Below are 18,589 nucleotides of genomic sequence, written 5' to 3' on the forward strand. Positions count from 1 at the left end.
AAAGGCATAGATCTGTTCAGACAAAGTGTAAAATACAGTACAGTACTATATATTGTACTGTACTGTATTAAACAGACATCAGACCCACTGGATCTTCAAGAACCAAGTGGGTCTGGGTCAAAAAGAAAGTGAAAAAAAGTGAAAATAAAGTAAAAATCAAAAAACACATTTATCACTGATTAAAAATAAAAAAAATGAAATTCCCTACACATGTTTGGTATCGCCGCGTCCGTAACGACCTTATCTATAAAACGGTCATGTTACTTTACCCAAACGGTGAACGCCATAAAAATAAAAAATTAAAAACTATGATGAAATTGAAATTTTGCCCACCTTACTTCCCCAAAAAGTTTATAAAAGTGATCAAAAAAGTTGTATGTACTCCAAAATTGTAACAATCAAACCGTCATCTCATCCCGCAAAAATCATACCCTACCCAAGATAATCGCCCCAAAACTGAAAAAACTATGGCTCTTAGACTATGGAAACACTAAAACATGATTTTTTTTGTTTCAAAAATGAAATCATTGTGTAAAACTTACATAAATAAAAAAAGTATACATATTAGGTATCGCCGCGTCCGTATCGACCGGCTCTATAAAAATATCACATGACCTAACCCCTCAGGTGACCACCGTAAAAAAAAAAAAAAAGAAACGGTGTAAAAAAAGCAATTTTTTGTCATCTTACTTCACAAAAAGTGTAACAGCAAGCGATCAAAAAGTCATATGCACCCCAAAATAGTGCCAATAAAACCGTAATCTCATCCCGCAAAAAATGAGACCCTACTCGAGATAATCGCCCAAAAACTAAAAAAACTATGGCTCTTAGACTATGGAGACACTAAAACTTTTTTTTGTTTTAAAAATTAATTCATTGTGTAAAACTTACATAAATAAAAAAAATTATATACATATTAGGTATCGCCGCGTCCGTGACAACCTGCTCTATAAAATTACCACATGATCTAACCTGTCAGATGAATTTTGTAAATAACAAAAAAAAAACGGTGCCAAAAAAGCTATTTCTTATTACCTTGCCGCACAAAAAGTGTAATATAGAGCAACCAAAAATCATATGTACCCTAAACTAGTACCAACAAAACTGCCACCTTATCCCGTAGTTTCTAAAATGGGGTCACTTTTTTGGAGTTTCTACTCTAGGGGTGCATCAGGGGGGCTTCAAATGGGACATGGTGTCAATAAAACCAGTCCAGCAAAATCTGCCTTCCAAAAACCGTATGGCATTCCTTTCCTTCTGCGCCCTGTCGTGTGCCCGTACAGCAGTTTACGACCACATATGGGGTGTTTCTGTAAACTACAGAATCAGGGCCATAAATAATGAGTTTTGTTTGGCTGTTAACCCTTGCTTTGTAACTGGAAAAAAAAAATTAAAATGGAAAATCTGCCAAAAAAGTGAAATTTTGAAATTGTATCTCTATTTTCCATTAAATCTTGTGCAACACCTAAAGGGTTAACAAACTTTGTAAAATCAGTTTTGAATACCTTGAGGGGTGTAGTTTCTTAGATGGGGTCACTTTTTTGGAGTTTCTACTCTAGGGGTGCATCAGGGGGGCTTTAAATGGGACATGGTGTCAAAAAAACTGTCCAGCAAAACCTGCCTTCCAAAAACCATATGGCGCACCTTTCACTCTATGCCCTGCTGTGTGGTCTGACAGTAGTTTACGGCCACATATGGGGTGTTTCTGTAAACGGCAGAGTCAGGGCAATAAAGATACAGTCTTGTTTGGCTGTTAACCCTTGCTTTGTTAGTGGAAAAAATGGGTTAAAATGGAAAATTAGGCAAAAAAATGAAATTCTCAAATTTCATCCCCATTTGCCAATAACTCTTGTGCAACACCTAAAGGGTTAATGAAGTTAGTAAAATCAGTTTTGAATACCTTGAGGGGTGTAGTTTCTTAGATGGGGTCACTTTTATGGAGTTTCTACTCTAGGGGTGCATCAGGGGGCTTCAAATGGGACATGGTGTCAAAAAAACAGTCCAGCAAAACATGCCTTCCAAAAACCATATGGCGCACCTTTCACTCTACGCCCCGCTGTGGGGCCGTACAGTAGTTTACGGCCACATATGGGGTGTTTCTGTAAACGGCAGAGTCAGGGCAATAAAGATACAGTCTTGTTTGGCTGTTAACCCTTGCTTTGTTAGTGGAAAAAATGGGTTAAAATGGAAAATTAGCCCAAAAAATGAAATTCTCAAATTTCATCCCCATTTGCCAATAACTCTTGTGCAACACCTAAAGGGTTAACGAAGTTTGTAAAAATCAGTTTTGAATACCTTGAGGGGTGTAGTTTATAGAATGGGGTCATTTTTGGGTGGTTTCTATTATGTAAGCCTCGCAAAGTGACTTCAGAGCTGTAGTGGTCCCTAAAAATTGGGTTTTTGTAAATTTCTGAAAAATTTCAAGATTTGCTTCTAAACTTCTAAGCCTTGTAACATCCCCAAAAAATAAAATAACATTCCCAAAATAATTCAAACATGAAGTAGACATATGGGGAATGTAAAGGCATCACAATTTTTAGGGGTATTACTATGTATTACAGAAGTAGAGAAACTGAAACTTTGAAATTTGCTAATTTTTCCAAATTTTTGTTAAATTAGGTATTTTTTGGTGCAAAAAAAATATTTTTTTTAACTTCATTTTACCAGTGTCATGAAGTACAATATGTGACAAAAAAACAATCTCAGAACGGCCTGGATAAGTCAAAGCGTTTTAAAGTTATCAGCACTTATAGTGACACTGGTCAGATTTGCAAAAAATGGCCTGGTCCTAAGGTGTAAAAAGGCTGTGTCCTTAAGGGGTTAAATAGAGGCTGGGTCACATGCTGCACTGGCCAATCACAGCCATGCCAATAGTAGGCATGGCTGTGATGGCCTCTTGGGGCAAGTAGTATGACGCTTGTTGATTGGCTGCTTTGCAGCCTTTAAAAAAGCGCCAAGAAAGCGACGAACACCGGACCCGAACCCCGACTTTTACAAAAATGTCCGGGTTTGGGTCCTGTGTCACGGACACCCCAAAATTCGGTATGAATCCGAACTATACAGTTCGGTTTCGCTCATCCCTAATCACCAGCAGTAAGGAGAAGCAGAGAAAGTGTTAATAGATGAGAATAGGAGAGGGCAGGAGGTATCTGTGTGTGTTTGGGAAGGAAGTGTTTTATGTTGTCAAACAGGTTTGTGCAAGCGGTCAGATGAGAAGGTAAGATAGAGGGAGAGATGAATAGTTCCTTGCTGGGTGAATGGATGTGGGGGTATTTCAGGAGGTTGTGGAAAAGTGGGAAGAGTAAGATAAAAAATTTAAACATTGTTTGCATTAACTATGTCTTTAATTACCTGTGTTCCCCTTCTGGTCCAATTCTGGTATAATTCAGTCTGTGCACTTAAGAGTTGAACTTGAGAGATTGAGTGTAATTGCCGTGTGCATCACGTTCCAGTACACCCACATTCAGAGTTAATCCCTTATTTTAGTGATACAGTTACATTGTGTCCGTATACTAGGCCAGTGTAATTTTTTGCCCTGTACATTTGTGCAATGGAGTAAAATTGATTATAGCGAATGCCTTCTGTTAGCTGTTGTATTACATTGTGTCAGTATTAGACCACGGTTAAATATTTCGCCCTGTACGTGTATGCAGTGAATCTAAATCGATTATAGCAAATGCCTTCCTTTGGCAATACTGTTGTTATACACTACGGCCAACAGACGGTTGCCTGGGCCTTCGAATGGAACGGGCAGTGAAAAAAATTATGCTGTAGCCACCACAAGTAACAACAGAAGAAGGGGTGATGGTGGCAGCTGTAGCAGCAATAGTCCTGAGCTGCCACTGTCATCCCGCGGTTGTTTTTTTACCAACAATCCAGCTATATTGAAATGGTTGACTTGCTCTTCAACATCATCTTAAGTTACAACAGATACACAGAGCCAGCAATCAGTGGATTCCCCTGACACCATGCTTAGTTGGCATGGCCCAGAACTGCTTCTATGCACCCAACCTGTACTGAACCTGCCTCTTGCTTCTGCTCCATTTGTTAACCAAGTAATGTTTGCTGCTGGCTCTGCTCTGCTTTTCATCGACGATGACCTTTGTGAGAACAGTCAGCAGATTCAGGCCAGCACAGACTTGGAGGGGAGGTCCATTGTGGAATCATTTAGGCCTCCAACTACCGATAATGGAAGCATACAATATATGGGACACATGTTGCAAATGGTCAGAGACAGATGAGGGTGACACATGTAATTTGCAAACATATGTAGATGGTGATGTAGCTGATCGCAGCCAGATGAAGAGAGGGCTTTGCCATCATCAGTGGGTGAGGATGGCAGCGTGCCCGTGAGTCAGTCGGGTGGATACACCGTCTGCTACTAGGGAGAGTACCTGTGAGGAACATACTAGCAGTGCATGGGTTCATAAAAGTACCGGCAGGCAGGCATCACACAGTGGTGGAGGGAAAATACTATACTCGGCAGTGTGGGAATATTTTGCACAGTAGCTGGGCGATGTTAGTAGAGCAGTATGCAGGATGTGTTGGCAGAAAGTGAGGGTGCTAATGTTGGCACAATGACTCTGCATCAACAAATGGAACATCACCATAAAGTGGCGTGGGAAAACTGCATCTTTCATTTAGTCTTACAGCCTGATGCAACAACTGTTGCATCTCCCACTGGCCCGCACCCCCACTCCAGCAATCAGGGCTCATCAACATCAACAGAATGAAGCTGTCATTCATTTCCATTGACTTAAATGTCGTCTATTGCTCCTGATGCTCATCTTTCTACTTCTCGTCACTTGTTTCGAGAGAAATTGATCACCAAGGCAATTGCAAAAAGAACAGTATTGGTGCACTAATCCAACGGCGCAGAAGCTGAACGTGCACCTGGCCAAATTGCTGGTACTACAGTCCTCCCTTTCCATGTAGTTGACTATGGATGTAGTACGGTATGTAGTAGAATATGCTAATCATTTTTTGTTTATGCACCCCTTAGGGAGGCCAGGTCTTTATGATAACCATCTTTGTCTTTTGCTGGCATTAATTTTTTTAATTATCCTTTGTCTTCATGTCCAAGAATAGTCAGCAAGATACAGAGAGAGGAGGAGCTGGATATTCCTGAAGACATTATCATCGGTATTAGATGATGTGGAAAAGGAGGAAAAGCAGATGGCAGAAGAAGCGTTCTTCGAACTGTAGGGCAGGGAGCGGTGAGGTTCGGAGAAGTAGGTTCGCTACTAGGGCAGGGGAGGGGGGCTTTTTTCTTGTGTCACACTCACTCCGTAAATGCACCATTACCATTTTCTCTCCTCTTTTATCGATTTGTTGGATCTAACTGCCGGTCACCTGCTGCGCCACGAGGTACTCTTCATATGTAGTTTCAGGATGCAAGGCTTAGAGGTCACCTGAGGGGGTAGGTCATGTGATATTTTTATGGAGATGCAGAAATATATAATATCTATCTATCTATATATATATTTTTTTAAAGGAATTATTAAAATTCGCTTGATGAAGTTAAAAAGCACTTTTTTACTGCAAACTTAGATTTTTTATTTTAATAAAACACTTCTTTTTTTTTTTTTTGTATTTTTGTCCAAGTACGGGGACTTCAACATTTTAGGGTCTGGTTCCTGTTTCAACGTAGTGCAATACATACTGTACTGTATCATACTACATTGACTGTCAGTGTAAAATACTGCCTTACAGGCTTCCAAACATGGCAGACCCTAAGGCCTTTGCGTTGCCTGGGGTTGCCATGGCATCCATCGGCCCCTTTTGTCAGCAGCGCGAGGGACTGATGGACAGATAGAGGGAGGCCCCTCCCACTGCGGTCCTCCTATATGCCCGGTCAGCGCTGATCGCTGGCATAGAAGGGTTAATCTGGCAGAATCAGCATATACAGTGATGCTGGCAGATGCAGCAAGGGTCCCTGCTGTCACTCACACCCAGGCCCCTGCATTGATCGGGTGTGTACAGCTCCAGTGTCCGCTGAATCATTATGACGTACTAGTAAGTTAATTTGCAGGAAGTCAATTTCCGCTGTGACATGGTGGTACGTCAAATGTTGGGAAGGGGTTAAATAATTCTATTTTTCATAATTTCTCCACCTTCAAAATTAAGGGAGCTTGACCTCCAAAACATCACAAGTAGTGTTGAGCGAATCGATGTATCCAAAATGGACTTTGCTACAAATTTCAGGAATAGTTTTATTCGCCGGCAAGCCGCATTTCTTTGTGTTTTGTAGTAAAATATTTTTTTCCTATTTTAAGTGGCATAAAAAAAAACAACAACAACACAGTCACCTCATCCACCTGTGTGCGAAGAGGCCGTTGTGGCTATTTGTACGTCACTGCGCTGGCCGTGTGCGGTGACATCATCACGTAAGGTGGCTGTGACGGCCTCTCTGCGATCAAATGGATGAGGTGAGTATGTTTTTTCTTTTATACCTGGATTAGCCCCTGAAAGATCTACATTTTAGGCAGATCCCCCTTCCTCCCCAGTTGTAAATTCATTGGTGGCCAGTGCGGCCCCCCTCCCTCCCTCCCCTGTATTACATTCATTGGTGGCCAGTGCGGTCTCCCCTCTCCCCCCCTAATTAAAATCCCCCCCATATACTATGGCCCCAGTTGTGCCCCCATCTTTATATTATGGCCCCAGTTGTGCCCTCATACATATACTATGACCCCAGATGTGTCCCTATACATATATTATGGCCCCAGTTGTGCCCCCATACATATATTACGATCCCAGTTGTGCCCCCATACATATACGATGGCCCCAGTTGTGCCCCCATAGATATGTTATGGCCCCAGTTGGTGGCTAAGTGACAGGTCTGTGCTATAAGCAATGCGCCGCACAGACCTCTCACTTACAGTAGGAGGAGCGTTCCCGGCCGGCCACAGACAGCAAGGTAAGTATAATGCTTCTAAAATTGCTTAGTAACCATGGCAGCCAGGACTGCAGTAGCGTCCTGGTTGCCATGGTTACCGATCAGAGCCCCAGCGATTAAACTGGAACTCCGATCGGAACTCTCCGCTGCCACCAACTGGGGCCATAATATATCTATGGGGGCACAACTGGGGCCATCGTATATGTATGGGGGCACAACTGGGACCGTAATATATGTAAAGGGACACATCTGGGGTCATAGTATATGTATGATGGCACAACTGGGGCCATAATATAAAGATGGGGGCACAACCAGGGCCATATGGCTGCTATATGTATCTAAGATATATGACAGCTATATGTATCTAAGCAATATGACACCTATATGTATCTAAGTTCTATGACACCTATATGTATCTAAGCTCTATGACACCTATATGTATCTAACCTATATGACTACAATATGTATCTAAGCTCTATGACACCTATATGCATCTAAGCTCTATGACACCTATATGTATCTAAGCTCTATGACACCTACATATATCTAAGCCGTATAGCAGCTATATGTATCTAAGCTATGTGACACCTATATGTATCTAACCTATATGACTACTATATGTATCTACGCTATATGACAGCTATATGTATCTAAGCTTTATGACAGCTGTATGTATCTAAGCTATATAGCAGCTATATGTATCTAAGCTCTATGGCAGCTATATGTATCTAATCTCTATGACACCTATATGTATCTAAGCTCTATGATGGCTATATGTATCTAAGCTATATGACATCTATGTGTATCTGCGCTATATGACAGCTATATGTATCTAAGCTCTGTGACGCCTATGTGTATCTAAGCTACATGATACCTATGATACCTATGATACCTATATGATACCTATGATACATATATGTATCTAAGCTATATGATAGCTGTATGTATCTAAGCTATATAGCAGCTATATGTATCTAAGCTATATGGCAGCTATATGTATCTAATCTCTATGACACCTATATGTATCTAAGCTCTATGATGGCTATATGTATCTAAGCTATATGACATCTATATGTATCTGCGCTATATGACAGCTATATGTATCTAAGCTCTGTGATGCCTATGTGTATCTAAGCTATATGATACCTATGATACCTATATGATACATATGATACCTATATGTATCTAAGCTGTATGACAGCTATATGTATCTAAGCTCTATGACAGCTGTATGTATCTAATCTCTATGACACCTATATGTATCTAAGCTATATGACATCTATATGTATCTGCGCTATATGACAGCTATATGTATCTAAGCTCTGTGACGCCTATGTGTATCTAAGCTATATGATACATATGATACCTATATGATACCTATGATACCTATATGTATCTAAGCTATATGACAGCTATATTTATCTAAGCTCTATGACACCTATATGTATCTAAGCTCTATGACACCTATATGTATCTAAGCTCTATGACACCTATATGTATGTAAGCTATATGACACCTATATGTATCTAAGCTCTATGACACCTATATGTATCTAAGCTCTATTACAGAAATATCTATATTATGGACAATGATTTCCTTTGTGATGTTCCTGGGGTGGTTTTGAGCTACCAGCTGGGGCTAGTACAGATCGCCAGACGCAGGGCAACGGGCACACTGGTGGACCGGAGGGAGGGAGCTTTGGAATCCATGGAATCTTTCTTCACGGCTGCCTGCACTGGTAAGGATCGCGCATGAGCGTGTGAATACACAGCATAATAAATAATGAATGTACATTAGAAATGCGTTTTTAATAATGTTTTAAGCCACCTTAACATATATTGATTTAACTCGGATAACCCCTTTAATTAACAGATTGAGGAAGATCCAGACCGATACGAGAGTAGATATATAACTAAATAATACAAATATAAAAGAGTAATAAATACAGATGCAGCCGAGCTAAACTTGATGGTTAATGCATTAAGTAAAGAATAGGAAGAGAAAGGTAACTAACTTTTAATTGGATTTAAAATGGCTTTTGTCACAAGAAAACCAAGATAAGACTGTGCCATGTGTTATCAGAGTCAAGTTTAACTCGGCTACAACTGTACATTGAAACACAAATCAAAATTCTCCTGTACAATGTCTTCTTATGACCCTTATGTTGGACTTTGTGTTGAGTTCTGGTCTCAGTAGGATAATGTAACATTTGGGAATAAAGATACAGCCCAGAAGTCCAGCACTGGAACATAAGATGGCAAAAACTTCCACAGCCACTGTGTACTTCCCCTTGGTGCTGAGGTAGGCCGGGATGAAGGAGATCCACACACTGCAGAACACCAGCATGCTGAAGGTGATGTACTGAGCCTCATTGAAGGTGTCTGGAAGTCTTCTGGCCAAGAAAGCTACAATAAAGCTCATCATTGCCAGAAATCCAATGTAGCCGATGGACAAGAAGAAAGCAATGGCAGATCCCTCAATACATTGTAAGATTATCTTTCCAACCTCTAGTCCAGTGTTATAATCTGGGAATGGTGGAGAATAAAACAACCAGAGGACACAGATCAAAGCTTCTCCAGATGAACCTATAACAAGTAAGGATGTGGAGAGGTGTATCTTCATCCACTGCCTCAATGTCCTGCCTGGTTTAATGGCTTGAAAAGCTAAGACTACAGTCACTGTTTTAGCTAAGACTGAAGAAACTGCAAGGCTAAAAATGATTCCAAACGCCACTTGTCGGAGGAGACATGATATATCTGAGGGACGTCCAATAAATAAGAGAGGACATAAAAATGAGAAGATGAGTGAGAGGAGAAGTATGAAACTGAGATTCTGGTTATTGGCTTTCACAATTGGAGAATCTTTATTTTTTATAAATATCCCCAACACAACTATAGTCACAAAGCAAAATGTAAGATTTATAATAATTAGAGATGACCCCAGTGTGTCTCCATAAGACAGGAATTTAATCGGTCTTGGAACGCAGGAATCTCTTCTTCCATTTGACCAGTGATCGTTAGGACACACTAAGCATGTTCCCATATCTGCAATCAAGAAATGATTATATTTTACCATAGTAAATTTGGCAGAAATGTCAATTTATAGTAGTAGTCATGACATCATTGGCCTGCGGGAAACAGCAAGAAGGCTGCAACGCTACATCCAGCGCCACTGCCTTCTCAAACAGCTGATCGGCAATATTCCCGGGTGTCGGACCCCCACCGATCAGATGCAGATGATCTCTGCAAAGGATACATGACCAGTAATAAAAAGCTACAGAACCCCTTTAATGACCCACATTTTGTGTCCTTTGAGGATGTAGCCAGGTTTTCTCATTTTGCCTCTTTGCATTGGGGCTCCCAGATTCTTTGAACCTTTTCCCTTATAAAGCTTCATGAGGTTTTGTTTTTAATAGGATTAGATGAACTTTCCCATGGTGCTGAGCTGGATTAAATATCCTTTCATTACATGTATTTATTTATTTATCTCAAAAGGAAATTTTAATAGTGATACTTATTTTATGACTATAATGAAATATACAAGTGTTCTGATAGTATGTGATCGGTTGTTGGGATATTTGGAGAGGACATCTGGACACTGCACTGCGGCCCTTCAATAGCTATACTAATTAGTTACATGATAATTCCCCTGTTACACGGGCGGCTCAAGCTCACTGCTGCTGCTTTACATCCTAATCTTCACCAACCAATGACTAGCAACCAGTAGATATTTAAGGCATCTTCCCTGGTAGGTGTGCCTACCTCTGCCTGTTCCTTGAATGTTTCTCTGTTGCCTAACCTGACCTGTGCGTGATTTTTCATACTGATCCAGAGCCGCTTGCTGTGACCTTGGTTATGGTTCTCAGATTTCCATGTATTCTGCCTGTCCTGACCTTGTCCTGTCACTGACTATGCGTTTGATTGATCTCTCGGTGCCCTGCACCAGTGTCTCTGACTCCCAAAATTCAGCTTCCCAACCACATTGGGATTATTCCAGAAGGTAGCGGCCTGGTGGTTCCCTGCAGTGAAGTCTAAATCCCTGTTTGGGGATAAGTGTAAATACCTGCGGACTGGCTGGATAACACCCTTAGATCTAGCACAAAATCAAACCGTTTGGTTGGTACAGTGTTTCCACAACAACTGCCATAACATTCCCTTGATTACAATTTCTTTGTATTTCATGGCCAGTTTTTATACTGACATGTTATGGTGTTAGAACAACTGGCCCATTTACTCACATTTATCTTAGGATACATATACATTTATCAGCAGTTGCTTCATTAGGTTGGTGATAAACATCTACTGTCAACAATAGCAGATCTATTCATTGTTAGTGATGAGCGGCAGGTGCCATATTCGATTTCGACGAAATTCACGAATATTCGATAGAATATTTGTTTTATATTCGTTGAAATCGAATATTCGTCATTATTCTTGTTATGGCGATTAATATGCGATTTAAATAATCGCGTATTGCGATTTTAACTTCAACTTGGACCTGGTTTACTATGGTTGGCTTGGTAGAATTAGCGAATATGACGAATGTATTCGTCATATTCCACAAAACGAATATAACGAATGTATTCGTCATATTCCGCAAAACAAAGATAACGAAGTATTCTGCATCTTCGTTTTAGCTACCTATTCATCAACTTCGCTAATTCTAGCAATCATATAGGAAAGTTTACTATAGAGACAGCTAAGTTTAATTCGCTATGCGATTATATTACTTTGCTTTTTTTATAGATAGAATAATTATAATAATTATCAGGTATTATAATTATTCTATTTATAAAAAAAAAAAAGCAGTCATATAATTGCATAGCGAATTAAACTTAGCTGTCTCAGTGTACACAGTTCTCAGTATATTCTAACTTGAAGCGTCCCCATCACCATGGGAACGCCTCTGTGTTAGAATATACTGTCGGATCTGATTTTCACGATGTAACTCAAATCCAATGGTATATTCTAACATAGAGGCGTTCCAATGGTAATGGGGACGCTTCAAGTTAAAATATACCATTGGATTGGAGAAAAATCCAATCTGATGGTATATTAATAGTGGACTGAAAGTCAATGGGAGACAGATGTTGAAATCGCCATGCGATTACTTTGAGTTATATTAATCGCATTGCGATTTCAACTTGGACCTGGTTTACTATGGTTGGCTTGGTAGAATTAGCGAATATGATGAATGTATTCGTTATATTCCACAAAACGAAGATAACAAAGTATTCTGCATCTTCGTTTTAGCTACCTATTCATCAACTTCGCTAATTCTAGCAATCATTTAGTAAAGTTTACTATAGAGACAGCTAAGTTATTATATGACTGCTTTTTTTTTTAAATAAATAGAATAATTATAATACCTGATAATTATTATAATTATTCTATTTATAAAAAAAAGCTAAGTAATATAATCGCATAGCGAATTAAACTTAGCTATCTCTATAGTAAACTTTCCTGTATGATTGCTAGAATTAGCGAAGTTGATGAATAGGTAGCTAAAACGAAGATGCAGAATACTTCGTTATATTCGTTTTGTGGAATATGACGAATACATTCGTCATATTCGCTAATTATACCAAGCCAACCATAGAAACCAGGTCCAAGTTTAAATCGCAATTCGATTATTATAACTTGTATTAATCGAATTGCGATTTCAACGTAATTCTCAAATCCGACAGTACATTCTAGTATGGAGAGACGTTCCCATGGTGATGGGGACGCTCCATGAGCACGGAAGTTGTCAGAAGCGGCAACGGGCACTGACTGGAGCAGCCAGGAAGTCAGGAATCCTAAGGACAGGTAAGAACAACTTTAGGGAAGTGGGAAAGAAAAAAATATAACAATAAAAAAATATAAAAAAACTGAATATTCGAAATATCGAATTTATAGCACTATATTCTAAATATTCGCGAATTAACGAAATGACAATATTCGCAAAAAAAATTTGATATTCAAATATTCGTGCTCAACACTATTCATTGTCATCAAGGCAAAATGTGTGCAAATCCTCATGCACCCATGTGTCTGATTCATTTTGATAAAGGTAATGTTTTCGACAATGGTGCAGGACAATGTTGCCTATGTAGGTGTAATAACGGCACAAGCTGAGCTGAAACCTCTCTCTGAAATCACAGTGAAGTATTGACAAGACAATTCAGCAATAGCAAAGTGGGCAACTTCTAGTCACTGTTTCAATTTTTCTCCCCAGAAGTCCATGTGGTCAGGAAATAGTGTTGTACTGATATCCTTTGCCCACCGCTGCCTCACTCCTTCCTGTAGGCACAGGCACTGCACTACTCACAGTGGCCCCACTCCTCTTCCTTCCACAGCTCTGGTTCCACCCACCCTGGTCTTCTGTGAGCCAATCCCATTTTAAAGGCTTCCAGGCCTGCTCTGAAGTGCACATGCATGCTTACTCTCAGCCTCTTGAAAGGTCAGCATGCACACATCCAAATCTTTTCCCACCCTCTCCCTAGGTATTTAAGTTGCCCTCCCCTCTGAAAGGGAGCTTGAGTTTTAGGTTTTCTAGTCTCTAGTAAAACAAAAAAGTGTATTTTCTGTCTGACTACCCATTTACCTTACTCCAGCCTGACTACCGACTCTGACTTCTAGTTGCCTTCCCTGACCTAAACCTGTTTCTTAGATTAACCAAAAAACAAAACAAAAAAAAAAACAAAATTTTATTAGTGGCAATTTTGGAGGAGCTGCTCAACCCCAGACACAGTGGCGTGTCCTCAATTAGGGGGAGCAACAAATTTTTTTGTTTTTTGTTTTCTGCTTTGCTAGATTTGAGTGTGTCTGCCTTTACCTGGCATTTAAACACTCCTTTGCACCTGGTGACCTCCATCACATGGTCTGGTGTGGGTGTGGCTTGCAGCCTGGCTTCATTCACATCGCACAACTGCAGCATTCATGCTGGACGTTTGTGGGAAGCTTTGCTGCGAGCTGAATTATATCACCCCCAGACCGTGTTCACACCATAGTTAGAGCAGCGGTTAGGACCCCTTGCCATGCTGAGAGCCGTGACGTGGTGCATGATGGGCTCCGATATATCCATCACTGGTATATATTGGCGAAAGTCTCAGCTTTTAATACCTTTATTTGTGTCTTGCCAGTATAGTCAGTGTTATATCTGTTTGGTGCATTTTCTTAGATTACCCTACTGCCACCTGTCCTGATGTCAGCCTTGTCTCACGGATATCCTTGTATGCTGCCTGCTCTAACCTCGGCCCATCTCCTCACTACACATATTACCTGATCCTTCAGTGCTTTTCACTGGTGTGTCTGACCCTGTTGGTCAGCCATCGAATGCACTAGAACTATCTCAATTGGTTTCCTTAGTAGTTTCCTTAGCAAAGTCCGGATCCAGGGGTTAAAGAGTGAATACCACAGGACTAACAGGATCATGCCCTTAGGCTTCTTTCACGCGGGTGAGATTTCCGTGTGGGTGCAATGCGTGAGGTGAACGCATTGCACCCGCACTGAATCCGGACCCATTCATTTCTATGGGGCTGTGATTTTCACGCATCACTTTTGCGTTACGTGAAAATCGCAGAATGTTCTATATTGTGCGTTTTTCACGCAACACAGGCCTCGTAGAAGTGAATGGGGCTGTGTGAAAATCTCAGGCATCCGCAAGCAAGCGCGGATGCGGTGCGATTTTCACGCATGGTTGCTAGGTGACGATCAGGATGGGGACCCGATCTTTATTATTTTTCCTTATAACATGGTTGTAAGGGAAAATGATAGCATTCTGAATACAGAATGCATAGTACAATAGGGCTAAAGTGGCCAGGTTTGGGTTCAAGGTTGTGTAGATTGTATTATTTCCCCTTATAACATGGTTATAAGGGAAAATAATAGCATTCTGAATACAGAATGCATAGTACGATAGGGCTGGAGTGGTTAAAAAAAATAAAATAATAATTTATCTCACCTTAATGCACTTGTTCGCGCAGTCGACATCTCTTCTGTCTTCTTCTTTGAGGAATAGGACCTTTGATGACGTCACTACGCTCTTCACATGGTCCGTCACATGATCCACCACCATGGTAAAAGATCATGTGATGGACCTTGTGATGAGCGTAGTGACGTCATCTAAGGTTCTATTCCTCAAAGAAGAAGACAGAAGAGATGCCAGCTGCGCGAACAAGTGGATTAAGGTGAGGTAATTTTTATTTTTTTTAACCCCTCCAGCCCTATTGTACTATGCATTCTGTATTCAGAATGCTATTATTTTCCCTTATAACCATGTTATAAGGGTAAATAATACAATCTACACAACCTTAAACCCAAACCTGAACTTCTGTGAAGAAGTTCGGGTGTGGGTACCACATTAAATTTTTTATCACGCGCTTGCAAAACGCATTGCACTCACGCGATAAAAACTGAACAACGGAACGCAAACGCATTCAAAACTGACTGCAATTGGGTACCTACTTGCGCGGGTTTGCCGCAACGCATCCGGACCTTATCCGGACACGCTCGTGTGAAAGAGGCCTTAGTGTTACTCCTAACCAAACCGGTTTATTGGTAAAATAGATTTACACCCACTGTATGTTAACAGGAGGAAGGGCACACACAGTCATGTAGACAATGAGACAATTTTAAACAATTTTAATGTACATAAAAATGTACAGATGGCTAGAAGTTACATAGTTAATACAGTTGGAAAAAGACATAAGTCCATCAAGTTCAACCAAGAGTGAATATCATATAGCATCATTAAATAAAGATGAGTAAAGATGTGGAACTGTGCGACATTTTGAAAATGAAACCGTTTTTACAGACATATGGCAAAAAGTACCAATGCCATAGAGAAGAATTACATTTCTGTGAAGGTGCAGAACTGTGCAACATTATCAAAACGACAAATTTTACAGAGAGCTGACAAGAAATACTGCTGCCTGTCACGGATGGTGTTGCAGAAAGCTGGAACTTATAAATAAACATCCGACTGGCTTGATCCCAAACTAAGGAGCATATGGGTGAGCCCAATAAAACCCCTAGAGCTCTCCCCTACTGCTATGCCCATGCAAAGGTCTCAAATGGTAGACGATTGCATGCCCTCGTACCTTTTACTATGTGACACCTGAAAACCCTATAATAGTGAGGGGACACAACCACCGGCTCCCTGCACTTAATACGGACGGAGTCAGGGTCACCTACAATCAAGCTAGGAAGGAAACACAAATAAAGGAAACAGACTTATCTGAGGAATCAGGAGAAGCAGCCTTCAGCATTGAACACAATCCAGGAAGAAGTATAAACCGCAAAGTGAGGCAGTATGGGAGGGAATATAAGAGGGAGACAATCAGTGCAAATAGGTGACAGCTGGGAGAAGGAAAAGAGATTAGAAAGTGAAACCAAAATAAAGAACATCATACAACAGGTAGAGAAGAACATCTGCCAGATCTTCTCACAAAGCTGGCGGTGACAGTATCCCTCCCTCTACGGGTGGACTCCGGACACTCAGAGCCCACCTTCTCAGGATGGGACCTATGGAAAGCCCTGATGAGACGAGTTGCCTTAATGTCCACCACTGGGACCCACATCCTCTCCTCAGGACCATAACCCTCCCAATGAACGAGGTACTGGAGAGAACCGTGGATAATGTGAGAATCCACAATCCTAGAGACCTGAAATTCAAGATTACCATCAACAACAATCGGAGGAGGAGGCAAAGAGGAGGGCACAGTGGGTTGGACATCGTAAGAGGTGTGAATTTTGAGGAGAATGGTGTTGTTAGATGTCTCCCTGGTGCTACCGGTTGCAGGGATAGATGACGGATCCTTAATATTGTTAGGCAAGCAAAGCATGAAAGGGAAGTGGATGTTATTTTCCATATTGGGACAAACGATCTGGCTTGTAATTAGGTTTCAAAGGTGAAATAAGCTTTTCACATACTTGGAAAGGATATACTGGGAGGTTGCATCAACTGTTTCATTCTCTGCAGTTTTGCCTGTGCATAACCTTCAGCATGACAGGAAGATGTGCATTAAGGAATTCAATGTATGGCTTGGTGAATGGTGTCGGAACCAAGGGTTTGGCTTTGTGTCTCATGTTAGCTCTTGTTGGAATGGAAAAGAACTGTACAAGAAAGATGGTTTGCATCTTTCTCTCAAAGGAACGAATGTCCTTGGTGAACAGTTCCAAGTATTTGCTAAGGAGCATTTAAACAAGGAAATGGAGGCAAAAGAGTGATAATCCAGCAGTCCGACTGCCCCCTGGAACAATGCCAGTAAGATGCCAGTAGCACAAAGGTTAAGAAATGACAAGCTCAGATTCTTATCTACAAATGCTTGCAGTTTACGGAATAAGATCAATGAACTTGAGGCTATAATGGCATCTGAGAATATAGATGTAGTGGCTGTTACTGAGATGTGGTTCAAGGGGAGTAATGACTGGGATATATCAATATCAGGGTTCTCTCTATACAGGAAAGACAGAGAAGGCAAGAAGGGGGGAGGGGTGGCCCTGTATGTGAAAGACAGCATAAAATCTAATTTGATACAAGTTAGCGAGAACAATTTTGAGTCAGTTTGGGTTACCTTGCAGCTTTATAATCATAATTTAACTAGTGTAGGTGTGATATATAGACCACCTAGCCAAGTCAAAGAATTAGATGATCTACTAGTTGAGGAAATAGCTAAAATAACATCGAAGGGAGAAGTTATCATTATGGGAGACTTCAATCTTCCAGATGTAAACTGGAAAACCAAAATAGCTAGTTCTGCCAGGAGTACAGATATTCTAAATTCCCTACTGAGATTATCTCTACGGCAAGTAGTTGAGGAGCCAACCCGGAAGGAGGCCATTTTAGATTTAGTATTCACAAATGGGAATTTGGTATATGATATTACTGTAGGGGAAAACTTGGGATCTAGTGATCACCAGTCAGTGTGGTTTACTATAAGTACAGTGACTGAGTCACACCACACAAAAACAAAAGTTTTAGATTTTAGAAAAACTGACTTTTCTAAAATTAGATTAGTGGTATACGAGTCCCTATCAGATTGGAACAGTTTCATTAAAGTCCAGGAGAAATGGGACTACTTAACAGAGGCACTATTGAAGGCAACAGAAAATTGCATTAGGCTTGTCAGTAAAAGCAAAAAAAAGGAAGAGACCACTGTGGTACTCAGCAGAATTGGCCAAAATCATTAAAAACAAAAAAGATAGCATTTAGGAATTATAAAAAAAAAAAAAACGAGGATGACAGGCAAATTTATAAGATTAGGCAGAGAGAGGTCAAACAAGTTATAAGAGCTTCTAAAGCACAGGCAGAAGAGAAATTAGCTAAGTCAGGGAAAAAAGGCGATAAGGCATTCTTCAGATACATAAATGAAAAAAGGAAACTAAAACAAGGAATTAAAAAATTAAAAACAAAAGAAGGAAGGTATATGGAAGAAGATAAAGAACTATCTGACTGCCTCAATGAATACTTCTGTTCAGTCTTTTCAAAGGAAAATGAAGGAAAAGGACCTCAGTTAGGAAAGAAGACTAATGAATCTTTTGATGCATATGTCTTTACAGAGGAAGAGGTTCTAAGTCAGCTGTCTAAAATCAATACAAATAAGTCACAGGGGCCTGATGGGATACACCCAAAGCTATTAAAAGAGCTCAGCGTTGAACTAGCAAAACCTTTTACAGATTTATTAAACCAATCACTGGCAACAGGAGTCGT

General features: G+C 40.4%; 1 protein-coding gene across 1 annotated transcript in view; it reads right to left on the bottom strand.

Moving 5' to 3' along the window:
• Positions 1-9,019: 9,019 nt before the first annotated feature.
• Positions 9,020-18,589, bottom strand: part of LOC122935157 (vomeronasal type-2 receptor 26-like) — a 127,212-nt gene continuing 117,642 nt past the window's right edge. Inside the window, exon 3 of the mRNA XM_044290922.1 lies at positions 9,020-9,939. Coding sequence (XP_044146857.1) covers positions 9,020-9,939 — 920 coding nt within the window. The remainder of the gene's footprint in view (positions 9,940-18,589) is intronic.

Source organism: Bufo gargarizans, chromosome 4 (genome assembly GCF_014858855.1).
Source record: "Bufo gargarizans isolate SCDJY-AF-19 chromosome 4, ASM1485885v1, whole genome shotgun sequence".
NCBI lineage: Eukaryota > Metazoa > Chordata > Amphibia > Anura > Bufonidae > Bufo > Bufo gargarizans.